Genomic DNA, 26063 nt, shown 5'->3' on the forward strand with positions numbered 1-26063 from the left:
TTTCCTACCCTCTCTGTCTCCTGGTGAGAGCCTGGGGGCTCACCATTTCCTCTGGCCCTGTGTTAGCTCCTGTCTCTACATCACTTCCTCTTTGGTTGTAAGGGCGTGGTTTCTGGCCCATTTCTCCCTCTCTGCCAAGAGCTATCCTAATATGACATTTCTACATTTATTGATTTCCTCTGCTACAGGGTACAGGGCTTGCTGACCAGCCCTGTTGTCTCGGGGCCTGAGTCAGCTGTGTCTGTCCCTTTGTGGGGGTGGGGGGTCCAGGCTGAGCCAAGCCTTCCCTTTCCAGGAAAAGTATATTGGTCAGACAGCACGCTGCACAGGATCAGCCGTGCCAAACTGGATGGTTCACAGCATGAGGACATCATCACCACAGGTGGGCCTTGCTCCCAGCCCAGGGACCACCTGTCCGGCTATGGAGCAGGGGAAATATCCCATCTGTTTTAAGGCAGGAGCCAGTGTGCTCTCTTGACTTCCTGCAGGGCTGCAAACCACAGATGGGCTCGCAGTGGATGCCATTGGCCGGAAAGTGTACTGGACAGACACCGGAACCAACCGGATTGAAGTGGGCAACCTGGACGGGTCCATGCGGAAGGTGTTGGTGTGGCAGAATCTTGACAGCCCCCGGGCCATTGTACTGTACCACGAGATGGGGTGAGAGCCGGCTCTGTGACGCAGGGCGGCAGGGTGGGCCAGCCCGGCGGGGGCTGTGGACGGGCTGAACGTGGGCAGTGGAGAGCAAGCCTGCTTCACTGGAACACTGACATTGACCTCCCTGCGGCGGTTCCATTCTCTTGCGACTTCTTCCAGGGTGGCAGCATAGTGTAGAGGTTAAAAGCATGAACCTGGGACTCAGAAATACAGAATTCAGATTTCTTCACCATTTATTAGCTGTGCCTGTCACTTTAAGGCTGGTGGTTAACCTCTCTGATTTTCAGCTTCCTTACCTGTAAGTGGAGATGATAGTGAAAATGCATAGCTTGTGACTCTTGTGAGGGTCAAGTGAGATAATACATGGAAAATACTTTTTCTTTAATCGCGGTAGAAGAAAAAGTAACATAAATTTACCACCTTATCCACTTTTCAGGGTAAAGTGCAGTTGTATGACGTGTATTCATACTATCGCGACACAGATATCTGGAACTTCTTTCATCTTGCAAATCTGAAACTCTGTACCCATGAAGCAACAACTCCCCTTTTTGCATGTAAAATGTTTTTCACAGGGTTGGCATCCTGTGGGTACTTACAGTATGCAGGAGCTGTGGGGATGACCAGCTGGTATTCTTCTTTGCTTAGGTTCATGTACTGGACAGACTGGGGAGAGAACGCCAAGTTAGAGCGGTCCGGAATGGATGGCTCAGAACGGACTGTGCTCATCAGCAACAACCTAGGGTGGCCCAATGGACTGACTGTGGACAAGGCCAGCTCCCAACTGCTCTGGGCTGATGCCCACACCGAGGTGAGAGTCCTGCTCTTGCTGCTTCCCAGGAGCCCGGAAAGACAGAAGAGGCCTGTTTGGCAACTCTGCTGTGAGCTCCTCGTTTACTGATAGCCAGTCCTACCCTCTCCTTCCTCCACAGCGAATTGAGGTTGCTGACTTGAATGGTGCCAATCGTCACACGCTGGTGTCGCCTGTGCAGCACCCATATGGCCTCACCCTGCTCGACTCCTATATCTACTGGACAGACTGGCAGACTCGTAGCATCCACCGTGCTGACAAGGGGACTGGCAGCAATGTCATCCTGGTGAGGTCCAACCTGCCAGGCCTCATGGACATCCAGGCTGTGGACCGGGCACAGCCACTGGGTGAGAAGACCCCTAGCGCTGTGAGCCAGAGCCTCTGGCTTTCTGGAGGTATCACAACGTCAGAGAGCACAGAGAATTCTTTATAATCACAGAGACAGGGACCTACCTAAGCCCCCTTCCAGGATCACGTTGTGTTCCCTCTGGGTATGGCTGGTATGACAACTGCATCATGCTGTCACTTTCAAAGGACCCCTAGAAACACTCCTGCCCCTTCTGCCTCATCCCTGCCAGGCACCAACCGCTGTTGTTTAGAACAGCGGAAAATCAGGCACAAGAGACTAGAGCCTTTGTAAGATTCAGGCAACATTCCAGGCGGGGTGTCCAAACTCAAGCTTCTCTCTCTCTCATCACCAGGTTTTAACAAGTGTGGCTCGAGAAATGGCGGCTGCTCGCACCTCTGCTTGCCTCGGCCCTCTGGCTTCTCCTGTGCCTGTCCCACTGGCATCCAGCTGAAGGGAGATGGGAAGACCTGTGACCCCTCTCCTGAGACCTACCTGCTCTTCTCCAGCCGCGGCTCCATCCGGCGTATCTCACTGGACACCAGCGACCACACAGACGTGCACGTTCCAGTTCCCGAACTCAACAATGTCATCTCCCTGGACTATGACAGTGTGGATGGGAAGGTCTATTACACGGACGTGTTCCTGGATGTTATCAGGTATGAGTATCCCCGAAACCTCCAGAGGACACAGACCTGCTTCCAGTCCCTGGTGGGGGAGGGTCGGGTCTGTGTTGACCTCTGAATGGACTCAGCAGTTTGACAGCTGAGTTTGACCCCAACTTGTTCACTTTGTTGTGTTACCGCTTACAACAGAGTGTCGGACTTTTAGGGGGTTTTCTGTTGTTGTTTAGTTAAAGATTAATAAAAGCCCAATATGTAAAACAAACAAAAACACTCCGTCATGTCAGGCTGGGGACCTGGAACCTTCTACCGTTATCACCGGGCCCTGGGATTGCTCTAAGGATCTTCCGAGACTCACTGAAGAATCAGCCGTGTAGCTAAAACATGTATCTACACTGTAATACAGGAGCCCTGGACAAAAGCCAATGCTGTCATTGTTCACAAGGATTTTTTTTTAATTGATTTTTTTTTTTACCTCAACACGGCTGAGGAATGTGCTGCCTTGCCACCAGTAAGAGGGGCTTCCCATGGCAGAGAGTCCCACGTGTAGGAACAAGGGCATTCCCCATTGTTCTCCCTGGAGAATCTCATGCTGGGGGCAGGTGGGCCTATGTTTAGAGAAGTGCCCCATGTGTCTGTGACATACCCCCCATCCTGAGGTTGAATTTCCTGGCATAGAACTTCTGTAAAAATGCACATGGAGCTTTTCCCAAATTGGCCTTTTTTTATAATGGCCCCCTAGCAATCCTTGCCGCTTCCCTAAGGTACCTGGGGAATTGTTCATTCTTCTTCTGGCAAGACACAGACCTGAATGCCCCTTATTTACAGCAGGAAACATTCAGTCCTCCTAAGGATTTATTCATTAATTCTGCATATATTTTGTGTACCTACTGTGCTGGGTACACTTGGTCTCTGCCCCTGTGGAGCTTACGGTATAGTGGGGGTACAGTTCTGGAAACATGGATTAAAGGGGTTTTGGTCTGTTGCTGGTCAATCTGGTCAGTCATCCAACCCTGGGCTCTTCCCCAAGGCGAGCAGATCTGAATGGCAGCAACATGGAGACAGTGATCGGGCAGGGGCTGAAGACCACCGACGGGCTGGCCGTGGACTGGGTGGCCAGAAATCTATACTGGACAGACACTGGCCGAAATACCATTGAAGCCTCAAGGCTGGATGGTTCCTGCCGCAAAGTGCTGGTCAACAACAGCCTGGATGAGCCTCGGGCCATTGCCGTTTTCCCCAGGAAGGGGTAAGTGTATGGCCAGCAGAAAAGAGACCCAGGGAAGAAGGGCCTGGGGAGGAGGCCCTTGGAGGATGCCTCTGTTAATGGTATCGGTATGTCCGTTGTATTCTCTCAAGCTCTGGGTGCCATCTTCCCCTGTCTCGGTGATGATGTCACTGTTGTGTCTCAGGTACCTTTTCTGGACAGACTGGGGCCACATTGCCAAGATTGAGCGGGCCAACCTGGACGGCTCTGAGAGGAAGGTCCTCATCAACACAGACCTGGGTTGGCCCAATGGCCTTACCCTGGACTACGATACCCGCAGGTGGGAATCCTGTCCCAAACAGCCTCCTGAAATAGGGTGGGCAGAGGAGAGGATGCTTGAGATTGAAGTAGTGAGAACAAAAGGGTAGAAGCTGTTGGTAGGTAGGGAAGAGGAAAGCAGTGAGAAGGCTGAGCAAATACATTTTTAGAGCCAGGGTTGCTGAATCCAGCCCTCAGCTCTCGGCTGGGGTTTGTTTGTCTGGTTTACATGGTTCTGAGTGTGTTTGGCAGAGCACGTCCTCTGGCTGGACCACAGGTCCCGCCACCCCCATCCTTTAAGGGCTGATCCTGCACATTTCTTACTCTCCTGATCCCTTTGGACACTGGAGTTTGCAACTGTGGGTAAAAAATGCGGAAGGGCAGAGGAGGGTGACAGGAGCGGTCTGTGAAGCGGTCGGCTCCCCTTTCTGCCCTCAGAAGAAGGGAAAGGAAAGTCCCCCCGGGGAGTTGGAATGGAAATGGGGAGTGCCCGCTTCCTTTACCCTCAGTGACATTCTTGTAAACCAAGTCTCTTCTTGAGCGTTCGTAGGAGTTTGGGCTTCGATTCTTGGGTCGGAATCAAAGGGCGATCGAGTTGTCGAAGATGAGACTGTGTGGTGGCTCCTCTGAGGTCCTTGGAGGGTCTACCCCCCCTCAGAACAGCCCTGGTCTCCCCACTTATGAGTCACCATTTCCCCCTGTTCAGCTTTGGGACTCCCTGTGACCCCTCATCAAGGGTGCTTCTTGACTGCTCACAGCTCTGGCCAGCTCAGCTTAGGAAGGGACAGACAGCTCCTGAGGGGGGAGGCCTGCTCCCTGACAAGCAGTTTGAGCAGCCGCCCCCATCTCCTTTCCTGCACAGGATCTACTGGGTAGATGCACATCTGGACCGGATTGAGAGTGCTGACCTCAATGGGAAGCTACGGCAGGTGTTGGTCAGCCATGTGTCCCACCCCTTTGCTCTCACTCAGGTACTAGCTCAGGAAAGGTAACTAAACTCCTTAATGGGGGTGTTTCCTCAGGGTTCTAAGTCAGCAGCCTCAGCCCTAGATGCTACTGAACAGGTGTGCTGTAGAAGCTCATTTTAGGGATGTTTTCCTGTACACGGAATCCTGGCCCTTCTGGTCCTGCCCCACCACTCCGGTGTTCCAGCATTCGCAGGAGTGGCTCTTCGGTGGTGGTGCACAGAAGGATTTAAAGAGCCTGCTTCATCAGGGTTGGGCCGAGGAGTATGCATTTTAACAAATTCCCCAGTTGATCCTAATGCTGGGGTCCCGACACCGGGGCTCGGGCAGCCCACTCGGTGGCAGTAGGACAGAGTGGCTGAGAGCCAGAGTTTTGAGGCAGCTAGCCAGTCAGCAAGAGTTCCTTGAGTGCCTCCGACATGCTAGCTCTGTGGGTTCCAGTTCTGTCTGTGTCGTTAAGGAACTGTGAAGCTTTGAACAAGGTCCTAAACTTCTCTAAGCTTCACTTACCTACTTATAGTTTAATAAATTAGTTTAATAATAGTATCCTCCTCAAATCTACACAGAGCATTAGCACAGTCTCTGGCACGCAACACTTACTATTTCTAATCATTTTGATTATTACTGGCTGTCAGTTTTGAGAGTTCTAACCCTGAGTAAAATAATTCAGGGAAGGACAAAAGGGGATCTGCAAAGCTTGGGACCAAAACAGGGACTGTCAGTCATTTAAAAATCTCTGTCCCTTTTTGACAAACGTCCACTTGCCTGTATTCTGCATTACATCCTACCAGCCAATAGGATTTTGTCTGACTTACTTAATGGTAGACTTTTTCTTTCCATACTCCAAATGTCAAACTACAGGATTGTTTTTAATTTTTTTTATTGATTTTTTTTTTTTTAGACAGAGAAGAGAAAGAGAAACAATGATTTGTTTGTTCCACTTATTTATGCAGTCATTGGTTGATTCTTGTATGTGCCCTGTCCGGGGATCGAACCCACAATCTTGACATATTGGTACAATGCTCTAACCAAATGAGCTACCCTGCCAGGGCTGCAGGATCGTTTTGAACATGGTTTTTCAATCTACAAGTTTCCCATGGGGTTTTCTGATGTATAACCTGGGGGCAGGAGCGGAACCGACTTCATTGCCCCTCCCCACCCCTGCTTGAGACTCTCAAGGTCACTGCATTAGAATCAGCTGCTCATAGAAGTAACCAGAGGACTTACTGGGGCTCTGAGTGAAGGGCCCAGAAGAGCAGGGACCTTAGAAGGACCCTCCAGTTTACTCCTATATGCTAGGTACGGGAACCCACTTAGTCATTGAGCAACTGACCAAGTGCTAAGTGAGTGTTAGGTGTTGGAAACAGAGATGAACTTGAAGAACCAGACCTGACAGGACAGACAGACATGTGAACAAGTAACCATAGAATGTCAACACTCCCTTGTAGAAGTGAGGACACGGCACAGAACAGCATAGAGGAGAGAATGCTAATTTCTCTGTAGACTGGGGGAGATTTCCCAGCCAGTGTCACATCCTGGTGGATGAGAGAAGAGGGCTTTTCAGCAGAGGGGATGCACATGCTGAGGCATGGAAGCGGGACTGGGGTCTGACTGTTGAATAATATTTCCTGTTTTGGGGTTTCCCTATTGAGTAGCAGGACAGGTGGATCTACTGGACAGACTGGCAGACCAAGTCAATCCAGCGTGTTGACAAGTACTCGGGCCGGAGCAAGGAGACAGTGTTGGCGAATGTGGAAGGGCTCATGGATATCATTGTGGTTTCCCCTCAGCGGCAGACAGGTGGGCTTGCTGGGTCCTGAGCTCTGCCTTCCTTCCTACCGTGGATGGGGGTGGTCACCCCAGCGAATGTCCACGGCCAAGGCAATTAGAGCCACAGCGAGCCTTTTGGTTCACATTTTAAGCTCCTAGGCTTTTTTAGCCCCTTGTGGTTATATGCCTCCTGCTCTCTGTCCCTGGGAATGAGGTAGCCCTGAATTTTACCTGGAGGCTTAATTCTGTCGCAGGCTAGATATTGTCCTGCTTTCCCCCAGGGACCAATGCCTGTGGTGTGAACAACGGAGGCTGCACCCACCTCTGCTTTGCCAGAGCCTTGGACTTTGTGTGCGCCTGTCCTGATGAGCCCGATGGCCAGCCCTGCTCCCTTGGTGAGTGGGACTGAATGGCCTCCTGGAACAGCAGAGCCCTTGGAAGGACAGGGGAGCAGCAGCCTCAGCTTTATCCTTCTGGGTGGGGTTCCCCCTCAGGGGGGTCTTGGAGAGGAATGACGGAGTAGTCGCTTTGTCTCCATTTACTAGAATGGAATTGGCCTGTGCCTTACCCTCTCTGCCTGACCTTTGCGAGCCAGCTAGCCCATCCAGAGCTATTAATATTGGAATTCAAATCCTTTGTAGTTACAGTATTGAGACAGGCCTCTAATGAGGGTACCTAAGATCAGGGCAGCTTAAAGATTCCTTCGTCAAGTTCTCCAGATGCTACTCTCAGACCATATGTAGAGATTTGGGGCTTCAGTGATCTACTCCGGTTCTTTTTTTCTCTCCAGCACCTGGGCTGGTGCCCCCAGCTCCCAGGGTTACCAGCGTGAACGAAAGGAACCCAGTGCTAACCAACACTCTACCTACCACCTTGCACTCTTCCACCACTGGGATCCGCACATCTCTGGAGGAGGTGGAAGGAAGGCAAGTGGGTTCACATGTGATGGAGGGCCCTTCGATTCAAATTACCATCTCCTGCCCGCAGAAAACCCGAGGCCCACCTTGATTCTGGCAGATGGCAGGTAGATCACATCGCCAGCCATCGGTCCCTGCTATTCAGGGCAGATGACGACATTTAGACTCATAGATTGTCACAGGTGATTTAAGGGCAAGGAGCTTTAGAGCAGCTTTATAGAGGAATCACTCAGTTTCCTTTTTTTCTGTGACATTTGCCCTCACGTCTCAGGTTTAGTATATGGTCTGATCCTACAATTTACTTAGAGACCACCAGGTCACAGTGGTCTCCGCACTGCGGGTTTATGACTCGGAAATGCCCGGGGATGTAACAGCCTTAGTTTATACTGCCTTTAACACCTAGGCACCTGTGCGTGCGTGGCATCACTGTTAACTAAGCAAGCATAGCCATGTGCAGGCCTCACGTAAAATATTGTATTTCATCACATCGAAAGTGCTGTCAATTTAAGATGGATCCTGATTTGAGAGATTAAACTAAAAAAATGACCAACAGCAACTGTGAGATACTATTAATTGTAAGACATGTTCCTATTTCAGCGATGTCAAAATACAGAAAAATGCACATCATAAACTTGAAATATGATGTTACATTCAATTTAGAGAATTTTTTGTTTTTCTTTTTTCAACTTAGAGAAATTTTTTTACAAAGTGTGAATTTTTTATTTGCAGTTTGTAAAAATAACCTGGAAATGCAGATAGAAATAAAGGAGAAATAAATACTCATATGTAATTGCTTTTAATATTTTTAAATTTGATATATGTATGTATTGCAAAATGATTATAATAAGTTCAGTTAGCATCCATTACCACACGGTTACAATGTTTTTTCTTATGATGAGAACTTTCTTGACCTATCCTCTTTACAACCTTCAAAAATATAGTATTATTAACTATAGTCACCATGCTCTATGTTACATCCCCAGGACTTATTTATCTTATAACTGCAAGTTTGTTCCTTTTCACTGCCTTCATTCATTTTCGTCCTCCCGCCCCACCTCCCACTGCTGGCGATCACCAATCTGTACTCTGTATCTACGAGTTCGATTTCCTACTTTTGGATTCCACATTTAAATGATATTATATGGTATTTGCCTTTCTCTGTCTGACTTCACTTAGTCTAATGCCCTCAAATTCCATCCATATTGTCTCAAATGGCAGGATTTCCTTCTGTTTATGACTGAATAATATTCCATTGTGTGTGTGTAATCACACTTTCTCGATCTGTTCATTTGTTCACGGTCACTCAGGTTGTTTCAATGTCTTGGCTATTGTAATAATGCTGCATTGAACACGGGAGTACAGAGACCTTTTAGACACAGTGATTTCATTTCCTGCTCTTCCAGTTTGGTATCTATCTTTCCAACACCTTTCTATTAGAACAGTGTTTTTACATTGTACTATCAATCATTATTAATCTCTGATTTTCTTTGGGTTTACTTGGAAAAATTTTGAACCCTACTCAGATATATTTTTTAAGATTTTATTTATTTATTTTTAGAGAGAGGGGAAAGGAAGGAGAAAGAGAAGGAGAGAAACATCAATGTGTGGTTGCCTCTCACACACCCCTTACTGGGGACCTGGCCCTCAACCCAGGCATGTACCCCAACTGGGAATCGAACCAGCGACCCTTTGGTTCACAGCCCGCGCTCAATTCACTGAGCTATACCAGCCAGGGCCCTACTCAGATATTTTCTTACTGTCAGTTCTAGTTGAAGATTCAGTGCATCTTGGTTTCAGAGGTCATAGCAAATTTCTTTTCTCCAGGCTTTTAGGAGATGCCTGTGGTTGCCTGCTCATAATGTACCGCAAGGAAGTTACCTTTATAGCATTTCACATTAGTTGTCTGAGCCCTCCCTCTGGATGTCTTGTGTATTCCCTTGTGAAAGAATAAAGGTGGAAAAAACAGTTTGGTGGGGGGTTTTTTGGTTTTTTTTTATGTCTCTTTGGACCTTGTGATCATCTTTAATCAGTTTTGCTTGGCTGGTAGCTTCTTTCAGCTCATCCTGGTAGTTTAATAAAGTCGACTATTGATGTTCTTAGGATTCTTTCAGCAGACTTCCAGCTCATTCTCAAACCTGCTTCTCCTTTTAAAAGGATATGTACTTTTCAACACATTTAAACATAGCATAGCATCTTGGAGACAGTGACTCCCATGGATTCTGTGCACTTCCTGGTGCTGCCCTCTCTGTACTTCTGATATCTCCCACCTGGGACAGTCTCCCGTGTCTGAAAGCCCCATCACAGGACTTTTCCCCCTGCCCTGGGGAGAGGCAAGGTCTTTATCAAACACCGGTAGTCTTCACACGCGGTCTTCTGTGCCCACAGGTGCTCTGAAAAGGATGCCCGGCTGGGCCTCTGTGCACATTCCAATGAGGCCGTACCTGCCGCTCCAGGTAAGCCGTGAGTGCCCAACTGCTCTGAAGAATAATATGTGAGGAATATAAGTCTCCACTGACATCTTCCAGAACCTTCATCAGGACTCTTTGGCATTTATGAACCCTTTTCTTAGACTAAATCCATAGAAAGAATAATCATAATAGCCACCACTTACAGAGTACTCATCACATGCCAGGCATTCATTAAGCCGTGTGTGTGTGTGTGTGTGTGTGTGTATTTGTATATACACACACATTTAACCCCCACCAGCCCTATGAGCAACTTACGATTTACAGGTATCTGATGAGAAAACTGATAGGCTTATAAGTTAAGCATCTTGCCCTACATTATACAGCCAGTTAAGTGGTAGAATTAGGACTAGAGATGCTGACTGAGCGACAGGCTTCTTCTCAGCCATCTACCCCTGTGGCCTCTCCTCTGAGGAGGCCATAGTTGTCCTTGGATGGCATGGGATCCAACACCGACAAAAGGGGCCCTTTGTTTTCCCACCCCTCATACCTGCTAGAAGCTGTCAGTGGTCCCCGCCTAGTGTCTCTCTGTTCTTCCTAGGGGAAGGACTTCATGTCAGTTATGTCATCGGTGGACTCCTCAGTATTCTGCTGATTCTGGTGGTCATTGCAGCGTTGATGCTCTACAGGTAACCTCAGCCTCTCTGCAGGGGCCACATGTTTGTTGGTCCTCGTCAACGCATTGGGATTTCCCGAAGCTCCACAGCTTGCTAATTCGACCTCTAACCTGCCTCATTTCAAGGTTAGGTTCCTGGTCAGAGCAGCAGAAAGGAAAGGCAGAAATCTGAATTCTTACTCTTCTTCTGCAGTCACAGCTCAAGCCCTCATTTCACGGCCACAGCAACCCTTGGGGTTTTTCTTTATTAACTAGTATGCTGAGGGCACAGCAGGTGTTACCCAAGGTCACACAGGAAGAGCCAAAGTGGGGACCGACTCGAGCATCTGCTTTTCCCTGACCCCACACTACTTCAAACCATTTGGAAATGATTAGCTCTTCATACAAACACAGCCCTTTACTATAATACTGGTTGATGTATCATTGCTCAGTAGGGATCTACCTGCTAGGGAGTGTGTCACTTTCAATTTGTAATCTTTTTATGACCATATGTATCTCTCCCAAATGTCTTAAACACATCTTGTAGCAAAAATGTCAGAATTTTGCTACTGCAGCTGCTGCTGCGGCAGCTCCTGCTGACAACAATAATAACAATAGTTGCCATTTAATGAACATGTATCAATGCCACCACAACCTTGTAATGCAGGTATTATTATCCCTCACTTTACAGATGTGGATCTGAGGTTCAGAAAGTATAGATTATGTCCAGCTAGTAAGTAACAGAGTTGTATTGAAACACAGATCTGTCTTGACTCCAAAGCTCTCTGTTAGTTACCTACTGCTGTGTAACAAATTTCCCCAATTTAGCAACTTAAAATGACAACCATTTATTATCTCACAATTTCTGTGAGTTAGAAATCTGGATGCAGATTAGCTGGGTACCTCTGCTTTAAGGTCTCTTACAGGGCTGCCCTCCAGACATTAGCCAGGGTTGTGGTCTTATCTGGGGCTTGACTGGGGAAGGATGCTCTCCTAGGAGCACTCGGGTAGTTGCTGGCAGATTCACAGGCTGATAGATGGAGGGCCTCAAGTCCTTGCTGGCTGTTGGGTGGAGACTCCCTCATTGGTTCCTTGCCTTATGGGCCTTTTCAGAGGACAGCTTATACCATGGCAGCTTGCTTCCCCCAGAACAACAGAAAGAGAAAGTAAGAAAGCAAAGGTGATGTAAGATGCAAGCCATAAATTTCTTTGTAACCTAATCTACTGAATAGTATCTATCATTTTTGCATTATCTGTTCATCAGAAGTGAGTCACCAAATTCAGCCCACACTCAAGGGGTAGGGATTCAGAAGGTATGAGGACCAGGAGGCGGAGATCACTGGGCCATCTTAGAGGCTTCCTACCACACTCAGGCTACAACTTCCCTGGATATCATCCTCATAAAGATCTCAACTAATTCCTCATTGTCTTTCCTCCTAAAGACACAAAAAATCCAAGTTAACTGAGCCTGGAATGGGGAACCTGACCTACAGCAACCCCTCCTACCGAACCTCCACACAGGAAGTGAAAATTGAAGCAATCCCAAAACCAGCCATGTACAATCAACTGTGCTACAAGAAAGAGGTAAAAATTAAAATTTATATTGCAGGGGTGCTTTCGCGGAGGGTGGAGAATTATTCTCCAACTGCCTGAATAAACCAGTAAGGGATGTTGGGTAGTCCCATCTACCACTTTGGAAGTTATAATGAACAGGAGAACTGAATGTGATTGGGGTTTCTAGAATCTAGAATCACAAATCAGTTGGTTTCTAGGTCTAGATTCTCTGAAGGACCCAAGTCAGAGCAGGGTTAGGAAACAGATCCCAGAAGGTATAGATCTGAAAGCATGGGAGTGTGCACAGGAGATAGTTTGCCAGGTTCATAGCTTCTTTCCCGCCCAGAGCTGTCATTCCCCTGCCATGAGGCTGTGCCCCGCCCCCACCAGAAACAGCCCCAGAACTCCCAGACCATCCCCACAAAAACCCAAGAGTTCTGGGACTCTTCCTTTTCTAACCTCTGATCCAAGCTGTGGGCACCCGTGGCCGAGAATGACTGGTGCTTCGCTCTTCCTCTCTAGGGCCTTAAGGGATTTCTCTAGAATTCTGAAAGTTTACATGCTTTTTTTCTTTTAACTCCTTTGTTGTTCCAGTGAAAAATTACTTGCTGGATATTTAGGCATGGAAAATAGTCTTACTTCCACTAGGGAACTGTAGCCTGGGGCTTCAGATTTATCTAGTCTTATATGACCCTTGTTTTTTCTAAACTCCTGTAACCCTTCCTCAAAAGTTATCCCTGATGAGACTTTAATCAGTCTACTCTCCTGGCCTGTGTAGCACAGTCAAACCTGCCCTCACACCTACAGGGCTCCCATGCATAATGAATATGCTTTACATAATAATTAGGTACTTTCTGGATCCATGAATTCCACTGTTTAAAAAGCTTCCACTACAAGCCAAACAGAACCTGCAGAATGGCTTGCAGTTTGAAAGAAAGACTCCTAAAGATTCTTGGGTTCTTGGAGCATCTGACACTCCAGAGAACGACCCCAATAAGGGCCAGAGGGTAGAAAATAAAATCACGTGACCTCTTTCTTCTGTTGTTTGCTTTTTCCTCAGCAGCTTTTTCATCCCTCTGATAGTCTCTCACCCTTTCTCTTCTGATTTCCTCTTGATTTCAGGTACCTGTGTGTTTGCAGAGGGAGTGGTGTCCCCCAGATTGCTAGTGCCATGTCCCCCGCCTCTCCCTAACTTTCCCATCGTGTCTCTGTGCTGAAGACTCTGAGTGACCTGCATCTTGTCCTACACTAATTTCAGCTTGGAGGGTGTGCTGGGTGACTGGGCACGCGTGTGTGCGTGCATGGGTGCTGGTGTGCTCTCTGTCTCTGTCTGCTTGATCCAGGGAGTTGTCTCTCCCAGAGGGCAGGGACAATTTCACATTGCGTAATCCCCTGAGCATCCTGCTTCATGTGGAAGCTCAGTAAGTATCTGTAGAATTGAATCATTACTAAAGCAGAGCGTCAGTGGCAGAGCTCTTGGCAAGAACACTGTCCCAGGGATAGAACTCAAGCCATGGCCCACTTTCTCCTGGCACTGCTAGCATGTTGGTGGGTGTCCCCCAGAAACCAGGAGTAGGGCTGCCCTTTGAGGAACCCATAAAGGGAGAAGCCTGAGTAGAACTTAATTAAGGCTCTCCTTGGAACCATCCCAGGCCCCAGGCTACTGGGGAATGGCCCCAAGGCTCATAAGAGCGGAGCCAGAATAACCTCCCACAAAAGCTTTTAGGTCATAGGACTCCAATGGATTGACACTTAGAACCCAAATAAGAGGATTTTTTTTTTCATTTTTTGTTTAAGATTTTATTTATTTTTAAAGAGAGGGGAAGGGAGGGAGAAAGAAAGGGAGAGAAACATTGATGTGCAAGAGAACATTGATTGGCCGCCACTTGCATTCCCCCAACTTGGGACCTGGCCCACAGCCCAGACATGTTCCCTGACTGGGAACCGAACTGGTGACCTTTCATAAGCCGGCACTCACAGGCTGGCGCTCAATCCACCAAACCACAGCAGCCAGGGCTAAAGTAAGAGGATTTTTTAGGCTTTTCCTGTCTTACCTCCTAAAACTTTTCTCCTTAACAAAATTAGAAAGAAGAGAATTAAGCATCAAACAGCACAACAGTAGCTTAAAATCCTGAATCAATGGACATTTAATTGCTTTTGTCAATTGCTTCTGATCAGGTCTATCAGCATTATGTTCCATTAATCACAATAACAATGTAATAATAGCTAACATGACTTAGTGCATCTTCTGTGTCAAGCACCTACTGACTGCATTCCGTCTATCGCCTGATTTAACCCTCACAGCAACTGGTTATTCTCCCCACACTGCAGATATGGAGACAGAGTTTTAGAGATGTCAAGTCATTGGCCTGGGGTGGCATAGCCAGTGAGTGAGTGATGCAGGACTGGAAGCCGTGGTTCTCCCTCCTCCGTGTGTGCCAAGGGTGACGATCTTCATAGCTGCTCCTCTTTTTAGGCTAAGGCTCATGGGTTTGCTCTGGCCAAGTTACCCTATTAGTTTGTGGGACCTTTGTGCTCTTCACACCCTCTCTTACCCCTTCCGCTTCCTTTTTCAGTTCACCATATGGGATCCTTTACAGAGAGCCAACCAACTGACCATGTCTCCCCCCTCTCCACCCTAGGGTGGACCTGAGCATAACTACACCAAGGAGAAGATCAAAATTGTCGAGGGAATCTGCCTCCTGTCTGGGGACGATACTGAGTGGGATGACCTCAAGCAGCTGCGCAGCTCACGGGGGGGCCTTCTTCGGGATCACGTTTGCATGAAGACAGACACAGTGTCCATCCAGGCCAGCTCTGGCTCCCTGGATGACACAGAGACAGAGCAGCTGTTGCAGGAAGAGCAGTCTGAGTGTGGCAGTGTCCACACCGCAGCCACTCCTGAGAGGCGGGGCTCTCTGCCAGACACGGGCTGGAAACATGAACGCAAGCTCTCCTCCGAGAGCCAGGTCTAAGTGCCCATGTTGCCCTCCCTCCTTGCCTGCTCCTTCTCTTTATGGACATCCAGTCTTTGTGCTCGCTTATACAACAGGCCCCCTTCCTCTGTGCTTGCCCCACTCCTCCTCATCCCACCCCATAACTGCTCCCAAGCCCCGGAGCTGTTTCTGTCTGAGTCCGTAACTACCTGTGCACAAGAAATGATGGCGCGTCCTGGAATTTGCCACGAACCTCGCCTCTTGCACTCCATCCTGAGCCCCCCAAAACTAGGCTCAGTAACGATTCCTCATCAGTACAGAACTCCACCTCCCTTCCCCTGGTGCCCTCAGTGCCTGCCCCACAAAAGCTGATGATCCAAGACTGCTCTCTCCCCCATCAGAGCTGGCCTGACTGCTCCTCTGAGAGAACTGGCCCACCAGGAGCTGAGCAGGGGATCATGGGTAAAGAGAGAGATGAAGGAGAGAGGCTGAGAGGAAGAGGAGTCAGCCCAGCTGGTTTGGGCATCTGGGAAACCTCTAGCCTCAAGTGCATTGATAATATGAAAAAACTTTTAGGGGTGGTTGGGCCTGAGTGTCCTGTCCATTGCTGGCAATGGATATTATTCTCTCTTAAGAGTTGCTTCTGTTGCAATTGGTGAGATCTGGGTGTAGCTCAAGCTATTCTTCCTTCTGCTAGGGTGTCTGGAGCCTTTTCTACCTTCAGATGGCTGGGAGACCCAGTGTGGCCACTGGCTAAGATGAATTCCCTCCTCGTGCCACCACTGGCCGGTACCTTCCTAAGTCTCTGACTGTAAGCAACCAAGTTGCGAACCAGCTGCCTGAGTGAACGTGGGGCCCTGAGGGCTGAGTCTGCAGCGTCTGAGAAGCACTGCCTAGACCAAACATAGCACATCAGCTGAACTTTAATGTTCTTTGACACTCTCCCTCATTCTCTGGGATTTTTGAGCACAAAGATCCTGAAACAGACTTTCAAAGAAGGGCCAGAAGTGTTCATAAGTGGTCAGGAAGAGTGATTGGGTTAGAGACTTGGGGCCCCCAGGGCCTAAAGGGAAGTCTCCATGAGGTTGAACTTCTGCATTCTCTCTCAGGTGCTCAGGGATCTAAGTGGACAGAGCCTGTGGCTATGGGTGGTCAAGTTCCCATTCTAACTCTCTTCCCAGCTGAGTGACTTTATTTTCCGTGCTGTGATGCCACCTCTTGGTTCCTGCTTATTCATATAAAGGGCACGTGTCTCCCGCTAGAATCAGGGGAGTTGAGAATTTTTTCTGTGCTAAAACGTCTACCTAGTTCGTTCTCTCTCCCTCCCTCCCTCCCTCCCTCCCTCTGCCTAGTTTGCTTTTTCTGACCTAGTCTTGTGGGGCCTGTGGTGAGCAAGGCTAAATAAAAATGCAAAGTAGGGGGCAAGGACTAAAAAGGTGGAGAGAAGCACTGATGAGGCCCGCTCCACCCAGAGCAGATCCAGACTTCTCCCACACAGGAATCAGAGATGGTAAGAAGAGGACACAGGCTGAGAATGGACGGCAGGGCTTCCAGGGGTAATTTCTCAATTTGAAACATCTATGGTTATTGGTATTGAGAAATCAGCTGTCAAATGCAAGCGTAAAAGGAAAATAAGAGCAAACTTTTTCTAAGACTGCTTGAGACAGGTGCCAAGGCCTTAGCCCTATGCTCAGCAGCCAGCCCCAGGTCTCTACACAGGACAGCCAGACCAGGCCAAGAAGGCTTTTCCCGTGCACGGCAGTGGGAAGGTGAGGTGCCACTCCTTGGAGCAAAGGGGTGTATTTCACGTCTGACGGGGAAGTAAAAGAAGGAGCACTTTGGGTCCTCAGATTCATAGCTGGGGACCAGAGAAAGTAGAAAAGCAGCATTTTCTTGAAAGGGGGAAGGATCTTATTGCACTTGGGCTGTTCAGAATGTAGAAAGGACATATTTGAAGAAATATCTATTTGAGCACTGATTTACTATGTAAAAAGCAAAATCTCTCTGTCCTAAACTAATGGAAGTGATTGTCCCGCGCTCATGTGTAATGGTTTTAACGTTACTCACTGGAGAGATTGGACTTTCTGGATTTTATTTAACCACTATGTTCAGTATTTTAGGACTTTATGGTAATTTAATATAAATTTAGCTTTTCTTAATCACCTTGCCTGGCTTGGAGTCATGACTGATAACCGTACCTGCTCTGTCTGGCAGACCCATGCCCCGGGAAACCTGCTTGCAGACATCACCTCTAAGTCTTTTGGGGATGTGGGGATGGTGACGAGCAACAAAATGGTGTGAGTTTCCTGGCTGGAGGTTTGGCTCATCTTGAGAAGGCAGGTCAAGACCAGAGTTCATTGGCTTCTGAAATCCTCATTTCCTCTAGAGGAGGGACAGCAGATAGGTTTCTTCTTGAGAACCGACTCTGACTGGTTGGTAGTGGCTGCCTGAGGTCCTGTCCAGACTCAATGGGAAAGTGACATGATCTTTAGTGATACATCACTCGGGCAGCAGAAGAAAGTGTCATGGCATGTGTACTGTGTATCTTCTACTTCTGTTCTAGGTCTATGAGGACTTCATTGTCACAGAACTTGACTTTGCCTTGCAGTGATGGTCACTGTCAAGACTATCTGATGTAAGGAAAGTACTGCAATGGGGACAAGGAGAGCTGATTTCAGTCCCAGGTCTACCACCAGCTCTGTTTGATCTTAGTCAAGATTCAGAGTTAACTCTGAGAATGGATCAAATGAACACTAAGATTTCTTTAATTTTATTTGTCTTTAAATATTTTTTAAAATTTTATTTTGGGGAGAGGGGAAGGGGGAGAGGGAGAAAAATATTAATTGGTTGCTTTCTGCCTTCTGGAAGCACCCTGATAGGGGCAGAGCACAGAGCCTACAACCCTGGCCTGTGCCTGACTGAGAATCAAACTGGCGACTTTGGTTTGCAGGGTGACACCCAACTAACTGAGCTATGCCAGACGGGGCAGATTCCTTTTATTTTTAAAAGCTGTCTTCTCATAACTCATCCACTACATCTCAAGGCTAGAACAAGGAGTTGGGGATCTCTTCTCAGCTTCTCTCAAGACTGGGACTCCTGCAAGTCTCAATGCCAGACATAAAAGTTTGTGTCAAGGCTCAGTAGTTGATTTTCTAAACCACAAACCATTTATAGAATAAGGCTCTCATTCATTCATCTCCTACTATGGGTCAAACACTACCTGTGCCTGACCACAGAGCTTTGAGTCTGGCGTCAGCACCCCTGCCTTAAAAAACAGAAGAAGAAGAAGAAAGAAAAAGAGAGCAAGACATACTGAAGCCTCTTATATATAAATGACAATAGATTTGAGTATAAATTGTAGCATACAATTCTTTCCAGCTTGGTGAGGGATAGGTGTGCTAGAACGAAAACAAGTGGACTAGCTCAAGGACAACCATCCCCCATCCCACCACTCTTTTTTGAAAATGCACACACAGAAAAGAAAGATGTTTTAAGCAATGAAATACAGCCTAAAGCACAAATTTATATGCCTGTAGGAAGTGCCCCTTCCCAAAGCCTCAGGGTTACCACTGTTCATGAGCCAAGCCATGAACAGTGACCACTGTTCATGAAGAACCTTTCAAATGGAAGGGAAAAAATGAAAGCATTGAGCATACACCATTTTCTTGAAAAACCGGGGATGTGTCTGGGAGAACAAAGTTCAGTGAATGCATTTTGCTACTTTGTGACAAGTCAGCCCATTTCACCAGGCATTTAGCACTGTATTGCCTTGGAGGCCTTGCTAACTTTGTCCTGTTACTTTAGCAGGAGATGGGAGAGGAGAACGAGGCTGGCCTGGTGGCCCAGGTCTTGACAAGAATGTACGTGGCCACTGGCAACTGAGAATTTAGTAACAGAGTCAAGGACTAGCACTCCATTCTTAATTTCCTTTCCTGATCAGTAAAATGCAAAGGTCATTTCTAGCCTGAAATTTGTATTATGTTCCTTCCAGGATGTAGGGGATGCAACAAGTGTTGAAAACTCCTTGTCTGGTTCTCTGGATATAAAACCTAAAACTAATAAATAGGGAGATGATGAGTCAAATTCTAACAAACTGGACATATTTTTGCAAACTAATTGCATTCACAATATAATCCCTGCCCTTCTTTCTATATTATATGAACTCATTGGGAGCTAAGATGAAAAGATCTCTGGCCCATAGGGACGTCTCCATGGCATGAATTGAAGCTTTCGCCAAACTTAGGCCTGTGGAAAACAAAGTGCTGCTGCAGAGGAACTTAGGAAAAACATGTACAAGAGCTGAGGGTACACAAGGTTCTAAGGTGACATTCAAGGGCATTGAGTAAGCTTTAGTTATTTCTACTTATGGACACTGATTTTAAAAAGGTGGTTGAGCCCTTTATATGGCTAAAGAAACTATAAGTTTGTCTTCACATGTGAAGATGACTCAACTGGTCCACTTAATACTGGTGTGTGTGTGGGGATGTTTCAGGCAGCCTGTGTGTTGAAACATTCCCTCAGTCACCATTTATTTTCTCTCCAGCTCCTTCTCCCATTAACCAGCTGGCAGAGGCTAAGCAGAGTTTTATTTCCAGCCAAGGCTCCAACTCAACTTTGGACTCCCTGACATGATGTTAAAACAGATCCAGGCAGCCTAATTAAGGGTCTGAATTTAAACCCAAGGCTGAAGTTAGCCCCAAGCTACACAATCTGCTTATTTCATTTTACAAGACACAAAAAGCAAAGAACTCACTCATCTTGCCCTTCTCAGTGGTTTCTTTCCTCCAGCCCCTGCTAATGAGCCCAGTCCCTATCTCTCCCTTCTGCCTCCTTCCTCTTTGTGGGGCTGATGCTACTGTGGTCTAAACTCTTGGCGAGCCTGCATTTTGGGGGCTGTGGGAAAATGGACTGCGAGAAGAAAAAAAGGTTATTTATTCTCTCATTCAAACAGCACCTATTAAATGCAATCAAGTGCAAGCTGGGAAAGGCCTTGCAGTCTTGGAAACCAATCAAGGCACTAAAACCCATGGCCACTTGAGATCTGTGTTAATGTCACTACTGCTGTCTCCAGAGAATAATGCAGTGGGTACCTGGACTGAAAGTTGAAAGGAAGTTAATCACCAAAGCTGCTCCTCTTAGTCTGGAAATATGGATCCGCGTCCCATGGTAGGGAGCAGAATGCAGCTTGTAATTATGAAATGAGCACTGTCCCAGCCCTAGCAGGCTTTTCAGAAATACCCAGCACAGTTATTCAGCAGCCACAATGTCTGGCACTTGTTTCCTGCTTCTGGTTGCAATGATACAGTGTTCACTTTGATGTCTTACACCCACAAGGGTTTCACTGCTCTGTTTGTACCATCCTTATGTAGAACTACAGAGAGCCCCCTGGAATAAAGAAGGCACACATCACACCAATAAATACATAGATAAATGCTATTTGGTGATAATCCTGGACTGCAAAAGATGACTGGCCAAACAGTTATTGAACGCCTATTATGGACAAGGAACTGAGTTAGGCTTCTATAAGGCCCTGCAGGATCTGCCACCCCTTACCCATTTTCTATCAGACCTCATCTCCTACTATCCTACTCTGCTACGGCTAGCTCTACTGGCCTCCCTGTTTCTCAAACCTGCCAGGTATGCTCCCAACTTAGGGTCATTGCATAGCTGTTCCCTGCTTGCCACTTTCTTCCACTAGATACACTCAGGGCTAATTCCTTTCTTCAAGTCTTTGCTCAAGTGCAATCTTCTCAATGAAACCCACTATGACCACCCTTAATAAAATTATAATCTTTCTGACTCTACTTCTCAATCCCTTTTACCCTGTTTTTCTTTTCCCATTGCACATATTGTTTAATAACATACTATATATTTATGTCTTGATTGTCTATGTGTCCTCACTATAATGTGAGCTACAGAAGAGGAAAGATTTTTTTGTTTCTATTTTGCTCACCAATTATCCCAAGTGCCTAGAACAGTCCCTGCACATACTAGGTGCTCAATAAATATTTGTTAAATGAATGAGCGAAGAAATTATTGGAATCAGACATCTATTGCCCACCTGCTTGTACGGCTTTACCTAAACCATGTAAAACAAAGAGGGATTTTGACATCTTGTTCTAAAACTCTCTGGGACCCAGACTTCACATGTACTTTATTGAGCAAATTTCAGGTTATCATCATCCTCTCCTTAAATGTAATCTTCCCTTTATTTCCAATAATATTTAAATAAAGTAAACATGCCAATGACCAATGACTGAAGAAGACTATTTCTACATATTCACAACCCATTTCTCAAAGGTTACTGTCACTTTTTTGCTCTGGTTTCTATCTCCTCCTGCCTATGAATCTGTCATCATCTCCCGTTCTCATTTTCTCCACTTTCCCACTCTGGTCTCATCTACTACCACAACTTCATTTTTTCACTCTACAGAGATGATTCCCTAATCTTTATCACTTGAGTTGTAGTCTCTTCTCCCAGCTTTCATTCTGTATTTCCTGGGCCTACTTAGATGATTCCATTTGAATGTCTCACTGGTACATAATAGTAAACAGACCTAAAACTAAACTCCTTGCCTTCCCTTTTGAGATTGGCTTCTCCTGATTTTCTACTTTCATTTGGGCAATCACCACCTCCCAGTCCCAAGGTTCAAATCCTGGCATACTCTTTGACTCATCTCCCTAAATGGGTCCAACCTTACCTTTGCACCTGCTCTAGTTGGTTGCCAAGTCCTTCACTCTTTCCAGACTCTTCTCATTTTCAGGGCTATTACCTCATATCAGAATCCCAACTCTAACCCATTTTAGACAACCAAGCAAATTAGTTTTCATAAAGTGCAATTCTGATTCTGTCACTCCCTTGCTCAGAAACTTCTTAATCCCGCCCACCTCCTACTTAAAGTACAAACCCCTTACCCTTGCATTCAAGACCCTGCAGGGTTGTTCCTAACTTTCTCTGTCAATCTGTGTCCCATTACTTCCCAACATGAACCCTGCTGTAAAGTCAAATTCACATGTTCGATTCCTACATACGATGCACTTTCTTGTCTCCGTGCCCTTGCTCCTACTTTCCTGCTCCTAGACATTCTCTTAGCTCCTATTAAAATAATAATACCAATGGGAAAAACTTCATTTCCCTCCCTACCAACTCCCCCTATTAAATAGTTTCTTGAAATTCCAGAAATGTTCAATTTTCAGGCACGCACACAAATACACATACTTTTAGAACCGTATGTAAAAAAATCATTCTGTATGTGCTTTTACACAACTTACCTTTTTTCAAATAAGCACAATTTGTACATTTTCTATACCACATATATAGATTAACCACATTCTTTTTTTTAAATCCTCATTTGAGGATATGCATATTGATTTTTAGAGAGAGAAAAAGGGAGAGAAACATCAATGTGAGAGAGAAACATAGATCGGTTGCCTACCGTACCCACCCCAACTGGGGATTGAACCCGCAACCTAGGAATGTGCCCTGATTGTGAATCGAACTGAACCCACCCACCCACATTCTTTTTAACAGTTGCATATACCATAATTCATATAACAAGTTCCCTAGAATGGACATGTAATTTCCAGTGGGGTTTCCCCCTATTTTAAGCAGTGTTGCAGTGAATATCTTTGAATACTTTTGTTTTTTGCATTCTTGCATAGATCTGTAGAACAAATTCCTAACAGTAGCAATACTGGTCCAGAGACTAGGTACATTTTACATTTAATAACTGGTAAGTCATCCCTCTAACAGTTTGTACCAAGTGTACTGTCCAGCTGGAGAAACTCTCCCCTTATCCCTTTAGTTGGTCTAGCTGGTCAAATAACTTAAATGACATACAGCAGATTAACAGGAGAAAATCAAATTTAATACAGGCCCACAGGGAATTCTCATAAGCACGAAAATTCCAGAGACAGGCAAAATGAGGTATATATGTCATTTTTGGTCTAAGGAAGGGGAGGAAGCAATTTACAGGTAGATAAGAGCAAACATTTGGTTAAAAACAAAATTCTTGCAAGGCCTCCCAGATACAACGGGATAAAAGGGAATCTAGCGGAACAGATTTTTGCCTGGATTCTCCCAGTCCGCCACACTTCATTCATATGTGCTAGGGTGAATACATTTATGCTAAGGTTCCCTTCCTGAAGCATTTTTTTTTACATCTCTTCCAAATTGATAAGATTAAAAAAAATAATTGTCTTATTACTTTTACCCATCCCTTTTCAATTTTTTAACATGTTGGGTAATTACATATCCTTTAACCCCATCATCAAATTTCTCCCATCGCTTAAGTAGCTACAGCTTTTCTTTTATATAGTCTCATACTGCTAGTCTGTATGTTTTATTCCTCAGACCAGTGCAGTTTGCAAATCCCTTGGAAGGAGTTGATCTTACTCTTGGATACGCTGAATGCAGAGCTGAACAAAAATTTGAGATCACATTAACACGTCTCTCGTTTTTATAAATAACAGGAGTATCGCATTTGTAGAATGCGTTAATTACTGTTCAAAGGCCTTCCCTAACCATTCGATTAGTTATATTAAATCTTCACATTAAGCTTGGAAGGAAAACATTGTTTCCGGTTTTACAGATGAGGAAGCTAAGCTCCAGATGATTTACTGACTAAAGTGGTTTACTCAGAGCAGGTCCAAGACCAGACGCCAGCATCTTGCTCCTTCCACTATATTCCAGCTGCTTTTCGTTTCCTTCACGCACTTAGCTGCACAACAATATTTGGTGAATGAAATGACATTTAAAAACGTCTCCAGATGTTGACAGCAGCCTAAATATAGTAATCAAATAAAGCAAACATGCTGACAGCTGGGGACACACAGCTCCCCACACACCTTTTTTTGCGCTTCCTTGCCGGGTGGTCGGCAGCTTTCGCTCCATTGATGTTGTGTCTCCCCACCCGAGGGTGCAGCGCCAGTTCTCAACGAAACACACCCGCGCGCAGCCCCTTTAAGGCTGCGGACGGCGCGTGCCCACAGTCCCTTCAAATGGACCAATAGCAGAGCGATGGGCGGTCTGTCGAGAACCAATAAACAACGAGGACACTGCGGGGTGTGCGGCGGCCCAAGCGGTTTCAAACGGCTTAGCGAAGGCCCCTCGGTTCTGACCCGGCGGAGGTGAGTGGCCGGTGGGCCCGATCCACCCGCTCAGGCCCCGGGATCCGGGCGTCGCGTGCGCGGAGCGTCGCTGAACCCCGGGCGTTGGGCCTCCACGGACGCGTGCCTCCCTCTCCGCCCGAACCCGGCGGGTCTGACGCGGCGAAGCGGGGCGGAGGCCCAGGACCCACGGCTGGGAGGGTGGGGGGCGTGGGCGCTCTGGTGCGGGAGAGGCCGGGGCTGGGATTCGGGAGACCAGAGCGTGGCGCGGCGGGGTGCGGGCGGCAGCGTCCGAGGGATGCGGGAAGCGTAGGGCCGCGCCCGACGGCTGAGGTTGTTCCGGGACTGGGGCGGGGGCCCGGCGAAACGGCCCTGTTACAGTGCCCATCGCGTGATTGTTAAATGAATGAATGAATGAGTGAACAAGAGTCTATGAGGGCCGTAATGGTTGTTAAGGCCCTGGTCGCCTCAGAGCCCGACACGGACAGCGGTATCGGGCCTGCCTGTGCACCTGTGTCCCTGCCGGCTTGCTGCGATTTTAACAATTCCGATCATACCGCTCCGCCCTTACGCCTGCTTTCTCTCTCAAAAGGTGTCAGTAGAGTTCAGGTATCTTTCCAGCGCTGAACGTTTGGGAAACCAAAACAATAGCCAGCAGTAGGGCTTGGTACTTCAAGGTGGGGGCTCGGTAAACTAGATTTCTTACTTTTTACCAGTCTTTGACTATTGAGATAGTTATCCTGCAGTCGTGGTAACTGTCAGTCGGGATTTAAATGCATCCCGTTTTGTATCTGGGATAGAAAAGGATGAAAGTGATGTCGCCACAGGGGCTACTGTGTGTTAGAAAACATTCACATTGATGAATCTCCACAAATGAGTTTTTTCCACTCAACATTAATGGAGGGTGAAGTAGCTTTTGCAGATCTTGCCCCAAATTTATGCATGGCTCTAATTTAATTCTCATGGGAACCAAGGCATCAAATCTTGGCCCAGAAAGCCTGCCTGTCTTATTTTATACATAATTATAGTAATTGAAAACTCATTTTTAGAGAGGTGAACTCCTCCCACCTTCATTTCATCACCCTGAAAAGTCCTTCTTTGACCTAAAGAGCCAATAAATCAAGCTATCAATCTTTTGAAATTTTTAAGTCGAAAAGATTTGGACTTCTCTTAAGTGACTTGACAAACTGTAATGTTGTTTTTCGAAAACTTGATGTAGAAAAGGTGAGGTTGATTTATTTTGCCAATATAAATTAAACCTAGTTGGTAAACTCATAAGAAAAAAAATTACACAAGTTTTAAAAGTCTGTTCATTCAGGCAACAGCAAGGAAAGGTAGTCCATAAAAATATACCTTGTACTTTATTACTTTTCAAGTTTTGGTCATCAACTTTGAGTTATGAACAGTGGTATGGCCTTCTACAGCCGACAGCGCAATTTTAGTAGCTGAGTTTTAATTACAATAAATTTGAGTACTTTAACACTAAATACAGTTATAGGTTTGGGGGAGGCGGTTAAAAATAACAAATATTTTTAACAATGCCTTAGGATATTGTTAAAGATTTTGAGGAATGAAAACTTTGTTTTTAAGGTTTTATTTATTTTTAGAAAGAGGGGAAAGGAGGGAAACATCAATGTGTGGTTGCCTCTCACACGCCCCCTCCTGGGGACCTGGCCCGCAACCCAGGCTGTGCCCTGACTGGGAATCAAACCGGCGACCCTTTGGTTCACAGGCCGGCACTCAGTCTACTGACCCACGCTAGCCAGGGCAAAAACTTTTCTTTTGTATTGGGGT

At 46.6% G+C, this 26063-nt stretch overlaps 2 protein-coding genes across 5 annotated transcripts in view; both read left to right on the forward strand.

The window, feature by feature from the left end:
- The window catches only part of LRP4 (LDL receptor related protein 4), a 46950-nt gene extending 29627 nt beyond the window's left edge, over positions 1-17323 (forward strand). Inside the window, exons 24-38 of the mRNA XM_053923877.2 lie at positions 296-382; positions 489-660; positions 1303-1465; positions 1587-1812; positions 2167-2470; positions 3465-3683; positions 3847-3981; positions 4822-4930; positions 6580-6724; positions 6976-7089; positions 7485-7620; positions 9997-10064; positions 10618-10705; positions 12114-12255; positions 14868-17323. Of these exons, the coding sequence (XP_053779852.2) occupies positions 296-382; positions 489-660; positions 1303-1465; positions 1587-1812; positions 2167-2470; positions 3465-3683; positions 3847-3981; positions 4822-4930; positions 6580-6724; positions 6976-7089; positions 7485-7620; positions 9997-10064; positions 10618-10705; positions 12114-12255; positions 14868-15200 (2441 nt within the window). The 3' untranslated portion in view covers positions 15201-17323. The remainder of the gene's footprint in view (positions 1-295; positions 383-488; positions 661-1302; positions 1466-1586; positions 1813-2166; positions 2471-3464; positions 3684-3846; positions 3982-4821; positions 4931-6579; positions 6725-6975; positions 7090-7484; positions 7621-9996; positions 10065-10617; positions 10706-12113; positions 12256-14867) is intronic.
- Positions 17324-24212: 6889 nt separating this feature from the next.
- The window catches only part of CKAP5 (cytoskeleton associated protein 5), an 83814-nt gene continuing 81963 nt past the window's right edge, over positions 24213-26063 (forward strand). For all 4 annotated transcript variants that reach the window (XM_024558804.3, XM_045194026.2, XM_024558802.3 and 1 more), the window contains exon 1: positions 24213-24290. The gene's annotated coding sequence lies outside the window, so the exon portion shown is untranslated. The remainder of the gene's footprint in view (positions 24291-26063) is intronic.

The sequence above is a fragment of the Desmodus rotundus genome, chromosome 5, assembly GCF_022682495.2.
Source record: "Desmodus rotundus isolate HL8 chromosome 5, HLdesRot8A.1, whole genome shotgun sequence".
NCBI classification, from domain to species: domain Eukaryota; kingdom Metazoa; phylum Chordata; class Mammalia; order Chiroptera; family Phyllostomidae; genus Desmodus; species Desmodus rotundus.